A 21,386-nucleotide genomic window follows, 5' to 3' on the forward strand; every position below is an offset into this window, starting at 1 on the left:
ACAATTTGAATGTTCCTACAGTGGGGATGCAGGAAGGAAAGGGCTTTACAGACCCATAAACAAACATCAGATTTGGATCAATAAGCCGAGTGGCCAATGCCGACTTAAGATGTTCGCCATAAATCTCAGAGGGCCGCCCTCTTCCTCATTAAATTATAAAGGATCTGCGAGCCGTGAAACACTAACGGTGAAGCATCACACTGGTTGCTAAAAATAGAGAGGCCTAAACAAAAGATTTTTTTTTTTCCACGTCCATATTGTTACTCAAGAATCCTTTTAACTATCCACTTCTCTCATTCCCCGAGGTCGGGAGAGAGAGGTGACCAAAGCCAGGCATCCCGGCGTGCTGGCATGTGTGTGTTTGCGAGGTTGTCGTCCATGCATCCACAAAACACTAACACGTTCCCGTGATTCCATGATGAGGGAGATACAGCTGTTCTGGCGGATGGGAACACTCTCAGTGAGGTGCTCCATCTCTGCCAGGAGGTCCGAGGAGCATCATGTTGCTCCAATTTAAATTGCAAATCCACTTAAAGTACATAAGTCAAGAGTGCTCCCTGCTAAAATGGAAGCCGTGTTGGGTCTGGAAGATTTTTAAAAAATCATGGACTTTGCACTTAGGAGGATTACATTTTCATGCGTTCAAAAGGGGAAAAAAAGGAGGGGAGGAGTCCCGACACAGCTTCATCATCACCTCACAAACCCTAAAAATAATGTTCATTCTAACACAGTATCATACATTTCTACTAATGTATCACAGTACATCTCACAATATGTTTTCAGCGCAGTAAGAAATGGGTGTGTGGTGTGTCCTCAGTGATGTGAAACTAATCAGGGAGAAAGAGCAGTTTCCACACTCGTGACTTTTCAAGGCCCCGTGGTATAAATATCAACCATCTGTGAGGCCATCTGCATTGTGGCGCTATATCATGCACCAAGGCCACGCCACCAAACACAGACAGGTCTCCACCCATGGCACGATCTAAGCTGCTTGTGGTACAAATAACCAATTGCAGAATCACTGCTCTTAACAATGGATCTTCCTCATATGTTTTGATTCCTTTATACATAAGTGAGGTCACCTTTTATAGTAGCAATCACGACAACCTCAACGCTGGGAAATGTATTGCACAGCTGCATGCTTCCACATCTCGTCTTTCTGCAGAAAAGCCTGCTTTGGGAGGAAAATTGAACATAGACGTAATGTATGTTGGCTATTGGGTGCATTTTCGATCAAGTGCTTTTATCTGAACTTTGATTACAGCTGGACTGCGGTGATTGCAGGGGCAAACATGTCTGTTAGAACCAGCCATCCATCATAGTTTGACAGCTGATATTGCAGCGGTTGAGTTTGCTTTTGTGCTTTACTACACTGAACCGACTTCTGTGAATACCGACTTCTGCAGAGATGAGTCGCATTTAGACTGTGACCTTTTTACATTCAGCTGGAAATACAAAGGTAAACAGAGCAACCAAAGCAAAGAGAAAAGATGAGAGTCATATGAACAAAATACCCAGCCAACACAAGACTGAAGACATCACATCGTTGTGTCGTATTTCATCTGCCTGTTGCAGCGTCTGGAATTAGGGTGTCTAAGTTCTCTGCATAGTACATGTGTTTAGAAGGAGACAAAACAGTGAGACAGAGTGTATGTGTGCGCGTGTGTACTTGTGCATGTGAGACATTGTTTCAAGCTATCTAGTTATTGGAACGGAAAGGAATGGAGGAGGGCTGGTGCTGAAGAGCAGGCCACTCGAGGGGGAAAGAGAGAGCGGGAGAGAGCAGAGGGGCCACTGGCGAGTGAAAATCCTTTTGTTATTTCTGCAGATTGTTGAGACACAGAAGAGGGGGGGATTAATTTGTCTCAACCATCAGCAGACAGCAGCAGTAACCCTGTTTTGCTGTTTGTTTACCTAACTTAGCTGCTCTTGTAAAATATCTTACCCAGAGCCAGCGACGGGATAAATCTCATGTGGCAGTTGTAAAACGATTGATAGAATAATCCTAAGATTGAGAAGCGTTTGGACAAATAAAAAATAGTAAGCAAGCAGTAATATGCCTTCTGGTTCAAAGCAGATGTTTAACATGCCTTTGATCACAAACATGCGTCATCACAGCCTGCAAAATATAAATAGCTGTGAAAATATGTCATGCTTTTGGATTTAAAACATGATGTTTTTCTTGTTTCTTGGTGTAAAATCATACCAGGTTAGCCTGACAACCCAAACCCTAAAAAACTAATAATAAACAAATAAATAAATAACTGTAATACTCTTTCCATAGTGTTGGGGAAGCTACTGTAAATAAAAGCATAGCTTTATCAGCTGCCAATTACCTCACAGTAAATGAAGTTGAATTACAGCAAAGCTTGGAAGAAATCTAGTTTGGTGAACTGACGCTGATTAGAAGAAGCATTTCAAAATACTTTGTAAAAAAAGATCAAATTTACAATATGATACCAAATACAAATAAACAAAAATTATAAAAAAAAAATGTCAAAATGGCACTGATGTAATTGCAAAAAGTGCTGACTTTTTCACAGCTCATACATGAAACCAAAAATATAAAATACATCACTATTCATGGGAAAGTACAGGAATGTATGTATGTATGTGTATATATATATTGCACCTTACTGTTAGCTAATTCTTATCTAGTTTACATATTGTTTTTATTTACTATCTATTATATATTTGCTATACATTTGCTTTTTCTGCTATTTTATTTTAGTCCTTCTTTATTGTTCACTCTCTGTCTGCACCCATCTAACTTTGCATTGCAATTGTTGCCCAGCAGGTTTTCTCGGGATAAATAAAATTCTATCTTATCTTATAGTTAAATTATATATTCTGCCCAATGTGAAGCAACAACATCGCTTGTTTTGTCTGACCAGCAGTCTAAAACCCAAAGATACTCACTTAGGATCTCACAAAAAAAGCAGCAAAGCTTAAGCCTTTGAAACTGTAAAGTTCTGCAAGTTTTGCTTAAAATATGATTTTAAACAATTAATTGATTATAAAAATAAATAGAAAAAATAGTGCTGCTTAATGCTGCTTAATTGTCATTCAACTAATTTATTAATTGACTAAACATTTGAGACATTAAAAGTAAAAAGACAACTGTTTAACAATATCAAATTATGTATCATATTTTAAAACAATATTTTAGTGATATCATTGAATTTCAAAGTGATAATAATAATAATAACAATAATAATAATAATAATAATAATAATAACGGTAAGCCCAACATGCTTATCAAGAAAGAAATTACATGCACCAAGTGTTTCATATCAAAAGACATAGAAGACATAACATCATAATAAAACCTGCATATAAAAATAAAATGAGATCAGAATAGAATACAAAGAATGCATCTTCACATGGATAAAACCCAGAGTACCTTAACACAACTCTCTCCCTATCCAATATTGTACTTTTATGGCAAGATTTAAGAGAAAATAGTCCCCTATGACTCATTATAAACCCCACATGCAGTTCTTAAATATGTGACTATTATTCTCTCATAATAAGATTTCCATCAAAGGCAAAATTAACTCTATCATATCAAAGAAATCTGCTCTGGCGTGCCTGCAACACTTAACAAGAGGACATCCTCTTAACACGCCTTTCGGTGTTTGTTGCAGGATGCTCGGGCTGTGTAAGAGAACTTCAGACTCTAGAGGTCTCCATCCTTCAGCATCCCCTCATCATCCACCTATTCGCCCTCCTCCTCCTCCTCCTCCTCCTCTCTGGCATTTTGTGCAGCGGAGGAGTAAAGGAGGAGAGACTGCTGAGGAGGGGACAGAGGGGACCCTGAGACAACACGTCCCACGCCAGAGCCAGACAGCCAGGGAACTTTGATTTGACGCCAAGTAGCCCTGCGATGAAAATGACGATGAAGAGAAAGAGCCACGTTTCTTCTTCTTCTTGGGAGGCTTAGATATGTCGGGCGTGTGCAACATATGATGTCCTTGGACTCATATGCTCAATGAAGATTTATTTATCTCTGATTTCGCTCCCGTATTCGCTGATGGTGCCGCGTCGTTGTGCCCGCACTTAGGTCAGCCGAATGAATGTGAAGGCAGTCTGAGCGCATTGTTTCCAGCTCCGTGTCATATGGGATTTCCAGCCGTGATGTCTGCAATATTTCGCTCTTTGTTTCTGGGTAAGTCACTTCCCATTCCTTTAAAATACAATTAATTAATTCACAAAGCAGCGGAGCGTGGATCGTCTGACGGTGTAGACATTGATGTCTGTCGCGATTGTGTTGCAATAATTTTTTTTCATATACATTTTTTGGTTTTATTTAACACGTCCCCCAGCCTCGATTTAGAATGATGTCAGAATATATTTATCTTTTTTTAATGCATTGTTTTCGTAAAGTCACCCTCGCACTTTGTTATGCGAATATGTTTTGCTGTTTATATTTACATATTCGAAAAATGAAGACGCACGAGTCAACCTCGATTTCCAAACCCTCGGCTGCTCTACTGTAGGAGCTCCCAAAAAGGGGGAAAATTTAAGGGGATAAAAGTTCACCTGACCCCTCCCTTTAAATCTGCTATCCAGATTTATTGACCCTTTAGGTGCATCTGTTGGCACTAATTCTTCAAAAAGCGCTCTGCTGCAGATGAATAAAATGCTTTTAAATTGTTTTTGGTTATTTTTTTGTTTTTTGTTTTTTTACAAAGGCAGAAAATTCCAAATATAGCACATATTGCGACAAACATCCCAAAAGGGTCGATAATTTCAATATTTCTTACTGTTTGGCCCATTTTTAAGAGTCAAGATTATCATTTTGAGAATTAAGAATGTTCAGTTGTGTGGCTACATATTTTTGTTTGTTTGTTTGAAATAGAGCTTAAAAATGTTAGGGTTTTATATGTTTGTTTTTTATCGCAAATGAAGCCTTCTGTGCAAATCTTGACTGTTTATGTCATCACCACTGCAGCTGATACCATTTCCATACAGTTTTTATGACTACTATATTAGAGTAATGTACTGAGGGCCTGCAGGAGACTCCAGGTCCACAGCTTTAATGAGCAATTGTTTAAATCCACTGTGACTTCACTGACTGGAAGTTAGTGTAGCACTGTGAGACAGTGTGTAAAAATGACTTCCAGTAAGAGCTTTCACACTCCTCCCTGCTGTCTCATCACCTGCAGTGAAATTTCCCCAGCTGGGTATAAACCAGTGTTTTCCAAAGGGGAGTGTAGAGTCTGAATAGGGATGCTTGGAATGAAAAAGTTTGGAAACCTCTGAGTTAAAGACTGGTTGCGAGTGGCCGTATAGGAATAATGCACCCGAGTGCTGGTGGCTCGTCTGCTTTGGGTTGAGTCCAGAAGTCGTGCTCTGGTCTGTGTGATGCTTGCTGATCGTGTTGTTTCAGTCTGGAGAGAAATCAGAAGATCATTTGTGTTTCATATTTTATTACTTTAGACATACAGCTGGTGTTGTTTACTTGCTGGATGTGGATTGTGTTGTAGGCTTGCAAATGCCTAAAGAGTTTGTTATCTCTGGCTCCCATTATTCAGTTAGTAATGTATTGCGCTGACCTCTCAGGAGAGTACCCTGCCCCTTTCTCAATGCATTCTGGGAAAGGCTCTAGTCTTCCTGTGACCCTAAAATAAGCGGTGAAGAAAATGGACCAGCATACATGCCGACTCGTTAAGGCTCACACTGGTCAACCAGTGAATCCACAATATGTGCTTAGTGGTGATGGCCACTGATCCTGCCCTTTAACTAAAGGAGCTGACTCGGCAGTGGACACTGCATACCGACCCGTTAAGTGGTTTCAGTCATCAGCATGGCGGTATTAGGTAATGATGTGATTCAAGCTAAAAATGTAGATGATCTGAATGGTATTTTGAAGAAGATGATGATAAAACTCGGGCTTTCAAACAATTCTTCTTTTTTTTTTAATCGTGATTAATCACAGGATTTATAAAAAATAAATAAATAAAAATCAAATGACAGCAAAAAAAAAAAAACTGGATGGGATGGGACCAGCATTTATTTGGGCATGTCTGTAAAAGGGAGACTTATATGTGCCAATAGAACCCATTTTCATTCAGATATCTTGAGGTCGGAAGTCAAGAAACCCCTCTGAAATGGCTATGGTGTTTTTCCATCACCAAAATTAAGCCTAATTTTGGAGTGTTATTCCCTAGTAAAAGTAATAATGGTGCACTTTTCTTAAAATAACCATCAGCTGGTGCCTAGAGCATTAAATGGCTTGTTGTTGCCATGGTGAGGTATTTTCTCCTTCCCCTGTCATGTCACAAGATATGTCTATATAAAACAATTTGTGCAGCTGAAAATGATATCATTAGGGTGGACGTCCAGTACAGTGCAGTACAGCGTCCTTGATCATGTGTCTCTCATGTGAGAACAAAATATCCGCCAGTCAGCCAAAAGAGCGTTTTTCCCTGACCAGGGAGATATGTAGCTTTTCAAGCTAGTCTGCTCCGCCGTGCTGCTCTGAAGGACATTTTTCCTAAAGTTAGAGCCTGTATTAATTCAAAATCAACACCGAGGCCAAGTAAAGAGAAGAAGTGGCTGTTTTATTATAAAAGAATCAATAGTCATTAATAGGGGCTCATTTCCTTTTTATGTGGCCGTGGCCTCGCAAGTCCTGAGACATCCTTAATTTAATATCTGTTGGAGATGTAATATCCACCGTTCACATTACAGATAAGTAGCACAATTAATTGCCCCAGAGTTCTGTAGCTTCCCCCTGCGACTCGGCCGATCCAAAGTAAGAAACAGAACAAGGTCAAATTGAGTAACTGAGTAAGAGTGTGGTGGATTCAGCAGGTAAAGGAGACTAGTGATGGATTGCCTATCTGTCCTTGTGCCAGGATTAAATGATTCTGAATGAGGGGATTTGAAAATGACTGTCCAAGAAGTAATAACACAGTGTAAGTCACTTGACAGAAATGTAATTGGAAAGAACGAGCAGCTTTTATACGCGATCCGAACGTCCTCACCCCCGCCCGGTGAAGCCTTATGCTCGTTTGATCATCAATCTATAAGGCAGTATACAATAGGGTCTTTTCTGTGTGATGCTTGTGTGTCTACATGCATGCACACGTATGTGTATGACAATGAGAAGATGGCAGTGCCTGTGCACGCCTGCTAGTGTTAGATGTAGATAAAGAGAGCAGTGGCTCCAAACAGAAATTCTGTCCCCATTCTATATTTAGCATGTCTGCCGGGTAGGCAGAGGATCTCTGAAATGTGAAGATGACAGGAGCCTCCTGAGCCAGAGGTTATGAAGTGACATCTTGATGTGTTTGCGCCTGAATCACACACTCCCACACACACCCAGCCACAGACTTCTGACATTCCTACAAACCCAGAGACATTTCGATATTTGACATTTAGTTACCATACATTAAGGCTTGGTTTTGATCTCCTTTTGATGCGTATTATTCTTTACTGCGTAGCATTCCGTATGTACACTCTCGGCTTTGTTTGTTTTTTGGGAGCATGTGATGTATTTGGCAGATCTTGAACACAGTATGATATCTAAAGCATTTGTCGGTTAGGTATGTTGCTTTGAGTTAACCTTCATCTCGCATTGTAGAAGCGTAGACATTTAAATGACTTCAACTGGGTGATACAATTCATTTACAGGGGTTTATTTGATGACGCAGAGGTATCAACACTTGCGGCACGTTCACTCACAGACTGAGCGAAGGCACAATGCAGGGATCAGTATCCAGCAGAAATTGCATTCAAGCTGTACAGTACAGTATAAAGATGCAGCTGTTGAGGGAAGAATAGCAAATAGCTGGCAGTGCATTGCTTCAGATAGTTAAATGACTTCCCTTCCACCTACAATGTCAGCGATTTGACATGCAGAACAAAGTGTAAACAGATTTCCGTCAAGAGGGGATTTTATTACTCAAAGTGGCAAATCTCAATGGCTCAGCAAGGACAGAGCACTGCGGAATACAAAACCTCCACCAAGGGTGATTGAAGAGACCTACAGATGAGTACAGAAGTCCAGCCGTCCTCTGAACAATTGACCCATATCATTAACAAACACTAATTTGCCTTCCAAGCACTTTCCCCCTGATGTGTACGGCCTTTGAATGACAGCATGCTTCCCTGAATAACAAACCATCCTTTTTTTTTCTACCTAAGGGATTCTTCATGTTTCATTGATTTTAGTGCTTTTAGTCAGACGGTCTTTCTATTCTGTTGCAGCAAGCTGGATGCCATGCTTCCAACAAGAGTGTTTGTAGGTGAAAGTGTACCTGCTTTGTACTGTAAGTGCTTTTATTCCTACTACTTGAGGGGCTAGGCAGGTTGATTTTTATAGCAGCCAAAGACATCTGAAATGGAAAAAATAAAGGTCACGCTGGTGGAATGAACTTGAATTTGTCTGATGTCTCTACAGTTTTTCTACATGTGACAGTTCCTTCATCTTTCTCCTGGTGTGTTTCTGCCACACCCATCATTTCCAAGCTGTCCAAGCCTTTTGGCAGTTGCATCTTGTAAAACACAAGACACATGCCTTGACAGAGCTGGGTTTGTGTAGTGTTTCTGACCTATAAACCCTCCCCCTTTTCATCCTTCACTGGGAAAATTACTGCCAGATTATTTTGGAACGTATGAACAGGAACTGCCTATTTCACTTTACTGCTAATCTTTGACAGATGTTCGGGAGAGGCTCACATTCACATTAACTGGAGCCACATGCACAGTATGCACATGCCAGTACACTACACTATACAGCCCTACACAGAAAATAACAGACATTTTGTGCAGATAAAGTGGTACACAAACATATGACAACTACCTGCATAGGTAAACCATGGGGTCATTTTAATGATCAGAACATAAAATGTGGTCAGGAAGATAACATTGACATGAGAAGGGAAAAATATTATTTGTAGTTTGTGATTTTAAGAAAAACACTTACAGTACTTACTCCCTGCTGAGAGTTAGATGAGAAGATTGATAGGCATACCACACACCCTGTAATTAGTTTTTTTTTGTTTTTGTTTTTGCAAAACAAACAAACAAGATGAAACAAGTTAATTAGCTAGCTTTAGAAGTGTTAGTAAGTACATTGCATAGCCCTTGGATAGAGCATGGATGTTTTAAGAGATCTGGATATCGCATTCAAGGCAGGGTCCTCGGTACTCAGTGGCACAAAAATTCTCCATTTCTGCGGTATGAAATTACCTGGATCTTGAGTGTGGAGCATGCGTACTAGAGACTAACGATGGCTGAGTGCAGCTGAGTGGGCTGTGCAGCTAACTTCCTGCTAATTTGAATCAGGATAAGATGGTTTAATCCTGCAACTACTCTAGACGCTCAAAATGTTATTGGACTGAATGAATCAAATCCCGATAGTGAAAAAAGTCACTTTGCAGGGTTTTCAAAGCTCAAAAAAAAATTTCTGCTGAATTACGGACGTGTTTTTCAAAATTTAAGTCTGTGGAAGAAGTGTTTTTGGGCCACATAGCATCACGTGATGTTGTAATTACACTCATTGGTCAATACCAAAATTGGCTTCAAAGCCTGGGGCTGTTCCTGTGGGCTGGGGAAAGAGCCAAGTTAGCTTTTCCACCTGTTTCCAGTCTTTATCCAAAGCTAAGCTAATCATTGTAGTTTTTAGACTCATACTCAAAAGTAATTCCTCTTAATCATCACTTGTAACCCAGTAGAACAGTGTGCCCTCTGCCTGTTGCTTTATTATGACATTTCTGGGCGGCAACTTTTGGGTAGTGGTGTGAAGCCCCCCCCCAACCAATAACAATGTGCAGGTGAAGTCGGGACTTAATGGAAAGGAAGTGACCTGGTAGTAGCAGCACACATCCAAAAGAAAACTACAAAAATTGCAGACACAGCATAAAATAATATAAACATAATGAGGTGAAATGCCAAGTGGGCAAAGGTCATTCCAAACTGACAGTGAATCTGGAGTTGACTTTCACTTTCACCGGTGAGCACTGAAGGAGAGAATGGAGATGAGAAGCGTTGTAGTTGGCCGGTTTTCTGTTGGATGGTGCTGTGGATTACCTTAGTTAACTTGCTATGGAATCAGCTTTTTCATAACAAAAAAATGAAGCATTGCTACAATAAGAGAATGGGATCTATGTTTGAATCTAACTCCCAGCAAGACAGGGAGAAAGCAAATTTCCCAAAATGCTTAACTAAGTTTTGCAATAGTCAAGACATGGGTTGGAGAATACTTATGTCCACAGTTATCTCCGGAGATTTACTACATTATAGTTTAGTGTTTTAACAATTAGATGATGAATTTATTTGTCCAGAAATCAGAAATGCTGAAAATTCTGTGTTCAGGTTCTCAATTGTGAGGATTTTTGCTTCTGTTTGTACTGTTGTGAGTAAAACTATTTGTAATAGACCGTTAGACAGACAAAAAACTATCAGTCAGACTATTTAAAGAAGTGATTATGGGCTCTGGGAAAATGTTGACGATGGATATTTGTTAATTAATCAAATTCATATTTGTTACAGCATCCAATCTAGATTTATTTTTGGCTTTTATTGCCTTTAATTGACGGGACAGTGTGAGCGTGAAAGGGGGAGAGAGAGAGAGAAGGAGACATGCAGCAAAGGGCCGAGGCCGAACTCGAACCTGCGACCATTGCGGCGAGGACACAGCCTCTGTACACGGGGCGCCACTCTATCCACTAAGCCACCAGGCGCCCCACAGCATCCAGTCTAATTCAGCATTTTTTTTATTTTATGTAATGAGACAAATTCTAAATGATAAGCACAAAAAAGTTGCCACTGAGGTGTATCAAGGCTAATTTTGATCTGTTATAATGCAACTACACGCAGCTATGATAATCACCCTGACAAATGACCCTTGACCTCTAGAATTGCTTGACCCCACTGCCTCTGGATCTTTCCATAATTGACCTGAGCAGAAATGGATTCAGTTAACTATGTCATTAACATGTACGTTTATCTCATATGACCATATAATGCCTAAATATGGAGCCCCAATCCATAATAACTAATCTTAATTGATGCAAAAAAACAGTAACATGACAAGGAAGAATAAATTAAGATCAGCTGCCCAATACTAAAATGAGAAAAATTTGACAATCTTGGTTAGTTGTGATGTTGCATTAGCCCCTAGTTTCCTGTTATCTCTACAACCATGGCTATTTTCTCCAAAGGGAGGATTTCTGCCTTATTTGCAATCGTGAATAACCATGAAAGTCAATGGAGCAAGAGCAATTACAGCTTCCTATTTTCTTAGAAAATGTGAATTGCTTTGCAGCTTGTGTGCATAAAAATTTGAATCAAGGTCTATGATTGTTTTATGTAAGCAGTGAGGAGATCAAAGAGTGAGCAAAACGGTGAGATAAACGCTGATGCTGTCGGCGAGGTGGAGCATGGAATTGTCTCCCATTGATTCAACCCGCTAAAGGTCTGTCCTGATATTAATTCTTTGCAGCTATTGACATTGCTGGAAATAGGATTCCATCCATCACCGATCGAGTGCTCTTCAGCTGCAAGAGCAAAGGTGATCAAAATTCATACATCTTACAAAAATACCATTTAAAATGATTTGTTTATCAGCAGTAGGGGCTGAGATGCTATCATCGCAGAGCTCCCAGCCCTGTTGTGGTGCTTTCAAGTGCTCTCTGCCTTAGTGAAAACTGGCAGTGTGGAATAAAGCTGGCATGCTTGTCTTCTCTAAGCAGAACATGCTTTTGATCTATGTTCTCTGTCTCTGAAACCAGGTATATCTCTGTTTTTTTGTGCAGCTGTGCGATCCAACTGTGAAGGAAAATAAACAGCTCAAAAACCAAAATCCCTATTGCTGAGGTGTCTTTCACTTTCAAGCGGCTTAGCATAGCGCTTACATCAATGGCACAAAGGAAGAAAAAGCAAACTCTTGATAAAACATTTACACCCAATGAAGCAGCACAGGGGTGACAGTGGTTGTGTTACAGTAGCGGTCATATCTGTCTTGAAAGATTTCCTCTGTCACCTGGAGTCCTGTTAACATGCTGACCAAGACTGATCATGCTTCTTACACATCAAGTCAAGATGATATGAAATCTTTCTCTTTACTCAGCTGGCAGTGATTGAGCAGTTTTTTACTGCTGGACAAACGTTTGCTTGACATTTTCAGTGGCTAACATAGTGCCAATAATTGATCATTCCTTACTGGCCGCTCAGCACTTTAATTGGTCATGGGGTGAACCTGTCAGATCCCAACCTGTGCAGTGTCTCATCTCACACTGTGATTATTGATTATCATGTCCAAATATCAACTTGGACATTCAAACAGCGTCAAGCTGCTGCGATGAGAATCAGCAAGAGAATAAAGCTCACAGCCAGACCACTTGGTGTCCTTGGAATACCTATTAAAGAAGTTTCTCACTGCTGGAAAGATGGCCTTCTAATAAAACTGGGCTGTCTATGCAGTGGAGAGACGCAAATACTTTTGAAACTGGTGCTACTTGACCAGAGAAAACAAAGAAAGGACGCCCAAGAGTTAGGAAACCTACAACTACCAGAATGCACTGCGTGACACCCGACCAATAAACACTTGAGCTGTTGAGTGAGGTTATTCAAACTTGTACAATGGTGACCGGCCAGCAAGACACAGTCTCGTATTACAGTTAAACTGTACGCCAAAACATGTTTCTGAAAACATTTGAGGTGAGAAACATGCAACGCAGTAACAGTCTTGGTTTATGTTTGAGCAGCACTGCTAAGTGTTACTGTTTTTTGGCCTCCAAATTCACTGTGCAGGAAGCAGTATGGTGCCCAATTCCTACTTTCAAAAGTCTCGCTCGAGTTGAACACGGCACTAAAATGTGTTTCTAAAAAAAAACTTTGGGGGGAGAAATAGGCAGTGTAATAACATAATTCAGCGCTGCCTATTTTTACCGTTGGATTGGATTTCAGTCCGACTTTGTGAGAAAGAGACGGGGGTCTGACTTTTGGTCCATTTTTATACTCTTTGTGTCCAGTGTGGCAGGCAATACGAAAATGCGGAACTACAGCATGTAGGGGAAACATATTATCTAGTGACTGGTTAGAGTGAAGTTTACCACAGTTTCATTTAAACATACTACGCATTGTTTGCTGGTTTAAAATTGGCAAAATATCCTTTAAAGCAAAAGATTTTTCATGCAGACAGAAAGAATTCTGAAACTGCATTTATTTTATTTATTCCACTTTGGTGCCGATGCACAAAACATCGACTTTTCTTCCGCTCAACATGGCACTCAGCTCTAACTCAATCCCCCCGCATTGATTGCAGATGAACAAAAGCAACTTGTGCTACACCAAACAATGGCAACCAAGGCAAGTGTTTTTTTTTCCCTCTCTGGCTTTTCCAATTGGGAGCTGACTGAATGAACAGGAGCAAATGTTCCACATCGCTCTATTTAGACGCCTGCTGTTCCTTTCAATTTGAAGCAGTTTATTAGCCCAGCAAGCAGGACACTCCATTAGGTGTTTTGAACCCGTGTGCTCCATTGTCTCACTCCATTTCCTCTTTTGCTTGCCAGTCTTCCCGAAAGCGTCAGGGGCTTTAATCAGCAGAGGCCCTTCTGCCCTTTAAACATTTATCTTCAGCCGCTTTTGGTCGTCACCACGCAGCCTGGAAACACTTAAAGATGGATGGTGTTTGGAAGGGAGGGAATTTGGTGGCCATTGATTAGAGTGGCGGAAGACAAAGCGGTTACCTGCACAAGACCTGAACACCATCTGGAGGAGTCTGTCCCCTCTAAGTGCATGATAGCCGAAATCAGGACTCAGCCATCTGTCCAATTTAGATCTATACAAAGAATTTTATTTTGGCTGGAGACTAAAAAGATCGATCATGCAGCTTTAAATTGTGAGCTTGATCTTTTTATTGACTGTAACAAAACTTTGGGAATGACCTTTAAAGCTGTGTGAAATATGCAATTCTGCTGATTAATTTCTATATAGGGATGAAACCCTTGGTCATCAAAACCTTACCTCAGTCAGTAGGAACTGTAATGTGCAGTAACTAAGGCCCAGTCTTGGGTTGCCAGTCCTGGTCTCTTGCAGTGGATGTTGTGTGATGGATGGTTTAATTATCCAACCACAGTGCCAGCCACTTGGTCTGTCATAGCACAGAGAAAACAATGTAAACTGAATATCATTGATCACTTGCTAAGTTGTCCACAAATTAAGTATGTAATGTCACTGATTGCAGAACAGCTCTCCCCTCAGTTTTTCATAATAGAGCCAAGGGCCCTTTATCAGGGTGAAAGGTGGAGAAGTGCCTATTCAGGAGCTGGTCAGAGTACAGTTTATATTTGCAGTGCTGAAAAAGCCCCCCCCCGTTTTCCCGGCAAAGTGGTTCAGAGCAGATGGCACCACCACCTTTGTTTTTTCCGACTCGTTAGACTTGACTTGTTGATGAAATGGAGCCTTTACGCTATACTGCCCGTGCAGATGTGTAGCTGTATATTTTCTAATGTAGGCCCAGTCATAATGTGCCCAGCAATAAGGGTGGTATAATGTACAGCCTGAAGTATCTACAGTCACATGTTAGGTTTATATCCTTTTATGTGGTGCTTATCCAACATTGGGCTTGTTTTCTTCATGATAAGAAGGTAGATTAATTAGTCATTTTTTAAGCAAGGTTTAAAAAAAGGAAATTACATTTGTCCTTGATCCTGCTACATCATAGATAAGGGGGGCAACACTGGCTTAGCATGGACATAAAGTGAACATGGAGTGTGTTTGTGCTTGTTACTGCAAGCCCTCTCTGCAGCTGTAGGTTAGTGGTGCTCCTGCTTTTGTGTACACTCGCAACAGTAATGGAGTGTACCTCCGAGACTAGTGAAATGATGCCAACAACTTTCCAATCATAACTCGCAGCTCATTCAGAGAAGATAATGGCGTGTTTCCTCCATTTGTTTTCATCCTCTTCTGCTTTTCTGTTCAGTGCACACTTGCTTAGCGTGGCCCATCATGCGGCTTGTCAGACCCAACTTACAGATCATCGCATCTCCAGTGAAGAGACAGACAGAGGCTTAGGACTGCGTTCAAGATGCCTGTCATGGTTTGCCGTTGTTGTCCAAACTGTCACACTTTGAATGAAATTGTCTTATTATGGTTTCTGGATGCGGGTGGCGATGCTCCTCAGCGTGTGAACGGTGCAGTATTGAGTGAAAAGCAGAGCTAAGTTTTATGTCTCTCTCAAAATTATTAAACATGAGTCTTTTTTGGACCCCTCATCTTTTCTCAGCAGCAGACATAATTTTTATTTTGTGTGTCTTTCTTCAAGAGGGAAATCAAGAGTGTTAGCATTTGGCTTGATTTGCTGTCTGGGGTCCAAAGACGCTGTAGAGGAGGAAATCGCAGAGATTGCAAATTTGAGCTCTTAAAATAATTAAAGTTGGCATGACGACTGTGCTTTCGAAACGGGTCCAAGCTTAAAAGAAGACAGCTTTGGGAGTTACCACACAGCAACAGCAAGCTGTGTTATACTCTGAAATTAGGAATAATGAAGGTCAGAATATGCACTGTGCAGATAAGATGAAATTACATGCATAATTCTGTCACTGCGGAGTGAAATGAAGCTTTTGGCCACTGACCCATCATACTCAAAAACAAACAGTTTTTCCATTTAGGAGAGGGAGATGCTGTTTACTCTATTAACCTTTCCTCTCGGTTGCACTCTTGACATTGAACAATGTGGAAGAGGCCGACTCCTTGCCGGCCCTTTTGCTAATGAGGCAATTAAGTCTATCCTGCATTGGTTGAGCAAGGGGCAGAGAGAGCAAGGCAAGTCATCTGCTGTCTCAGCAAACACCAAGCATCTAAGCCGTGCTGCAGTCAGAATACATAACAAGCCCTGCTCTGTTGTAGCTGCCGCCCAGTCACAGTGGTCCTCCCCTGTCAGTGCGACCCTTGGCACGGCTGGGGATCACAGGCAGCATCAGGTCGCATTTATCCGTGTGCACTGACTCGCAGCAAATGGAAATGGAAGAATAACACTGAATTAAAATGATGTTTGTGCTCTACTTGTAAGCTATTGTGAGGCCATGGTGGGCGGCAACTGTGAAACATGGACACAACTGCTCGCACATCATTTTGGGATAACACAGCAGTACATAGAGATAAAACTGTTTTTTTTTTCACCTGGTATCATTTGTTAATGCTTCAGAAAACTCACACATCTCAGAGAGGTTACTTATTTGAAGCAAAGGAATAATGTTAATAGGGATGCAAGATATACAATATATAGGTCCAATAACTATCAACTGTTACTAGAAAATTTGTGCTATTACGTATTATTCAGACAGTTAAATTATAGTCAATAATATGAAGCCAGATTGCTTTTATTGACTTAACAAGAGCAGTATCTACACACCCCAGTACAGTAGGTGGCAGAACGCCTTTCAAGTTGGTTTGGAGGCGCCAATAAATATAGAAAAGAAGAACAAGCACAGCACACTGACTAGAGAGCCAAATATGTCATTGACAGAGTGGACATCTTTCCCCGTTTCAGAGGAAAACAACAAAATATTGTTACCCTAGTTTTATTGCACAGGTGGAGCCCTCTACCCAGAGGGAATCCGCCTCCCTATATACTGGGGGGGTCTGCACACTTTCGGTCAGACACGTCCTGACTGGCCGGATGTGTGCGAAATGCATACTTGGGCTCTATCTGTGCTAATAGCACCAGGGTTACAATATCGTAACTTTCATTATCAGTATTGACTGTGTAAAATCCATATTCTGATCCCTAAAAGTTGTTTTATTCTAAATCATATTTAGACAGTGAATATACGTCATTGCTGCCTGTTTCATGTTTCAGCTCTGTGTTTGGTTGACTCAAGTATTTACCATGTTTCTTTTATGTTATAAGTTATTCATGCAGCTAAAAGAACTCCTGCTGGTCGACAGACTGAGAGAATGTTTGGCCACTGAAGGCCAGTGTCAAGAGTGGTGTACACTGTGGCTTGGAGATTTACTTTAGAGTAGAGTGGAGTGGAGTGGGGATGTAGTTCTGATCCTAGTCCCACAAGACCTATGAGAGTAGCAAGGTTCTCTTTTTCACCTGTGAGCTGGGAACTGGAACACCAAGATCTGAATACTCAACTATATGCATGCATACATGATTGAGAGGCTGTCATTGTGTGTGTTCATGCCTGATGTCATCATGATCCCTCTCTGACACATTTGAAGGATAGCACGGAATTGCCTCAAGAGCTTTCCAGGATAACATTGATTGCTGTAAAACATTCAGATACTCTGCATCCATTAAAGAATCCACACACACGTAACCTAATTAAATGGCATCAATTAGCATGTTTCTTCCCTCTTAGCCTAGTGACTGGCTGCTTCAAGCAGCTGCCGAGTCCTACAAAAGGGCCCAGCATTAGGGCCTAAGTTAATGTGTTTAAGGGATGCACAATTCTAACGAGCGATAACGGAAGGCTTATGGCTGCTCAGAAGGGATTAGGGGACATAGTTGTCTGTCTTAAAGCTCAGGCTTAACCATCATACTCTTTTTTTTCCCTCCTCCATCTCTCCTCCCTGGTAATGAATCGCCAGTGTTTCCTGACACAAGGCATGAAAAAAGAACGTCTCACTTCAGGGAATGAAGACGGCTGCTCATTAGCTGTGGAAAGGTGTACCGAAGCAGAAAGAGGAGATGTCCGGACAGATTTGCTTGAAATCAATGCCTGTCTTCTGAAGCTTCCTCTACTGTATGTGGCTGCCACGACTTATCAGAGGAGATTCATAGGAGGTTGTGTAAGCAGGTGTGCTTAAGCAGCGCAGACGTAGTATGTATAAAGTGTTAAAGTAAAAAGAACAAAGTGCTCTATGGCTCCTTTTGGTATCATGTTTCAGCCCACTTGTGCAGTTTTCAGTATCCACTTAAACATATTTGCCTTCGCCGTGTGACCAGATCAATACTGAGAGATTGCCTCTGCTCGATGTGAGACAAGGATGCCTCTGAAGTGGCAGGATTGGAGAATGACAGAGCTGACGGTTTTCAGTTACAGGACACAAAAGATGCATAGTGGCAAGGGCGCCAGGAAAAGTGCACAGTTAGCAATGGGCTGCCCCGGAAACTGACCATGTGTGTTTGCTGCCGGCTAAAATTACTGACACTGGACACGACAGGTTACATTCCTTTTGCTGTATAATATACCAAATAACAGAAAGCACCCCCATTACACACTTGTAGTCTTCTTTATATCGATGCAGACTTAATCCTTCAACTTCATATTGCTTAGACAGAGCTTTTATCATGGCATTTCATTGAGAAATGACCTGCTCACGAAGACAACAGGATTATGCTCTTGTTGTATTTGAATTAATGTGTTGTAGTCACAGTTTAATAACTCCTGTTGCTACAACCGCTGGACAGATGATATGACAAATCTTTGGTTTATACCGTCACTGTCCTTTCGCTCAAGCTAACAGCCCTCTTGTGAAGACAGATAGACCTGGATGCAGTTTTTCTGAAGCGATGTCAATAGTATTGTCACTTGCCCCTGTGCTGCCCCTGCAAAGTGCATCAGGAGAGTGTCTCATTGACATGCAAGTTAGTGCCCTTTTGTCATGTTAAAACTGTGCCACACAGGGTTCTTCAAGGAAATCATATTATGATGGCAATGGCACTTTTTTGATTATAAATGAAGATTATTTTGTTGAAGCGTGATTTCCTTGTGACCTAGTTAGAGCACCGCCCCTTCTGACATTTCCCTTATTTCATCCCAGCTCTTTATTGTCCTCTTCTCAGACAGACCGACTGCATATATAATCACCATCTGCAGTTGATCTCACGAATGCGAGAGTGGTGGCTATAGGTGATAAGGAAGATCAGACGTTTAACTTGCCCTGTGCGCTGTATTAATTCACACATTGTCATCTGAATGCTACACTTTATTATTTTACATGTGGATTTATGTTTAACTTTACCTGCAGTTCAGCTCAAGTAATCCCACTTATTGTTTATTTATCACATCTGTCACAGTGTACAGCATTATTCTTGACCGTAAAGCAGAAAAACAATTTTTTCTGTTCTGTTTTTTTTTTTTTTTTTTGCAGACCCCAAATGTTCTCAGTATTGCCAATGTTTGCCTAGATGGCATTGGAACACAATAGAAGTATGAATGATGTTTCACTAGAGTGACCAGCATGGTCATTAATCCTAATTTTTAGACTGTAGCTGCCATCCACTCCCAGCCGTGGCTTGACTACAAGTAATCATAGCCATACACCACTGTGTATTGTGCAGCGGGAAAAACACTACAAGCGCAGAAGCTTAGTCCATCAATCTAAGAGGCCAGACATTTTCTCTGCAACCCCATGTTGGAGGATTTTACATGCCACCACCACCCCACCCCACCCCCTATCCTGAGGGAATATGTTTATGAGCCCTTTCTCTTACTGACTTGTCCTGTCCCAATCCTGTGTCCCCCTTATGAGTTGAGGGGTCTGAGCAAATTGAGCGCCTCTAGCTTTCCGCCGTAGGGTGTTGATGGATGCACACACGGCTATTCCCCCCCTTTGCTCACCAGAGGCCAGACATATCTCTTCTTCATTGGCCATGTAGACCTGCATCTGCACAGGGACAGTCCAGGATGCTGCTTTCTGTGAGCTCAGCAGGGCTGAGTAGGAGTATTTGATTAGGTGTAATGGAATTACAGTAATCTGATTCTAAAAAGATGACATCTGTAATCTGTTGCAGTTACTGTAAATATGCAGTAATCAGATCACAGATGCTTATGATGCTTCAGAGTTATTGCATTGCTCAATACAACAGTGAAACTTCTTCACATCTTGCAGAATTGTACAATAAAAATGGTCTCTATTTAAGAGTGTGACATAAATTAACCACTCCAGCAGCATTACTGGTTACAATTTTCTGCAGGTAATCAGCACTTTAAGTAATTGCCTCTGCATGTAATCCCCCTAACCCTCATAACTGGTGTTGCAGTGAATGGTGGGCTCCGGATGTGCGGGGGATGGATGGATCTGTAAAGGTGGAGTATTAACAACAGGATGACCCCAGGGCCTTATTGGAGGCTACTGCTCGGTCATAGAAGGAATAAACGCTGCAGGGTGCTCTGCATGGCAGCACGCTGCTGCTTTTGGGTCAGAGAAATGAGGGGAGAGAGAGAGAGAGAGAGAGAGAGAGAGGATCTGTCATTGATCCTGTGGCATTAGCCTGGGCTGCAGTCATAATGAAGCTAGTGCTGTGTGCCATATTTGTGAATGTGTATGTGTGTGTGTGTGTGTGCGTGTGTGTGTGTGTACAACTGACAACTCCTGTAAATATCTGCATCTGGAGTGTTTATATCCTGGTGATTAATTATAACTCATGTGGACACAAATAAATCACTCAAAGCGCGCGTGCACATGTGTGTCTGTGTGTGTGTGTGTGTGTGTGTGTGTGTGTGTGTGTGTGTGTCTGTCTGTCTGTCTGTCTGTCTGTCTGTCTGTGTGTGTGTTTCCCAGATGGCCTTGTGCGAGCATATTTGTGGTGTGTGCATGTGTGTACTTTGTTTGTGCAGGTGTGTGTAAGTGCATACGTGATGTGTGTATCCCCAGATACCTTTGTGTGAACGTATTGCAAGGTATGCATTGTCATTATGTGAGTATATTGTCGGGACTATGTGTATGTATTTCCCTTTGACTGCATGTTTGTGTATGTGTGTGCGTGCGTGTGTGTGTACACAGTGATGAAGCAGGAGAGGCTGCTTGGCGACTCATCCATCATTTTCCCCCCTGGCCCGCGGTGCCCTCAGAGGAGCGCTGCGCTGTCACGGTGACATTGGGCTCATTTTGGACTAGAAAAATGGTGCATCCGCCCCCAGCGTCATCACCCGCTTCCCCCCCTCCCTTTCCTGCCCCCCTTCAGCCAGCTAGCCAGCTTAGACGCCGCAGTAACAATCCCTCTAACAGTCTCAGACTCCTTCCCCTGCCGTCAGCTTTACATGCCGTATCCACGGGGACAGATTGCTAATCAGAGGCAGCGATCTATTGAAGGGCCCTCGTTTGTCCGTGGCCGTTTAGTGAAGCCGCTTCAGGTGGGTTGTCACCTTCTCTGACCCTCCCAACCCCCACCTCCCTGCTGGATAACCTTGGAAAGGGATAGAGGAGGGGGAAGCAGGTGGGGGGACAAAACAGGAGTGATGAGACCACTTTTATGAGCGCCCCGCGTCTCTCCCTCGCTGGTAATGTACAGGGTGAGTCAGCATGAGCAACTGCAGCAAAGCGGCCCAGTCGATCTGTTTACGCTTGCCTCTGAAGAGACAATGCCAACGTTGCTCCGCCAAGCCGCTACTGCTCCTGCTTCGTGACTCAGTGTGGTGTGTTTGTGTGCGCACGTGTCTTCCAAATCTCTCCTGCTGGACAGCGCTAGC

The 21,386-nt window shown here is 41.9% G+C and overlaps 1 protein-coding gene across 4 annotated transcripts in view; it reads left to right on the forward strand.

The window, feature by feature from the left end:
- Positions 1–21,386, forward strand: part of clmpb (CXADR like membrane protein b) — a 221,816-nt gene that overhangs the window by 140,172 nt on the left and 60,258 nt on the right. For 3 of the 4 annotated variants that reach the window (XM_088078690.1, XM_042486125.2, XM_088078689.1), the window contains exon 4: positions 3,648–4,168. The exons of the other annotated variant lie outside the window; for it this stretch is intronic. In XM_088078690.1, the coding sequence (XP_087934816.1) occupies positions 3,985–4,168 (184 nt within the window). In that variant the 5' untranslated portion in view covers positions 3,648–3,984. The remainder of the gene's footprint in view (positions 1–3,647; positions 4,169–21,386) is intronic. 4 annotated transcript variants of the gene reach the window in all.

The sequence above is a fragment of the Plectropomus leopardus genome, chromosome 6, assembly GCF_026936395.1.
Source record: "Plectropomus leopardus strain MGB_pleo_1.0 chromosome 6, ASM2693639v1, whole genome shotgun sequence".
Classification (NCBI taxonomy): Eukaryota; Metazoa; Chordata; class Actinopteri; order Perciformes; family Serranidae; genus Plectropomus; species Plectropomus leopardus.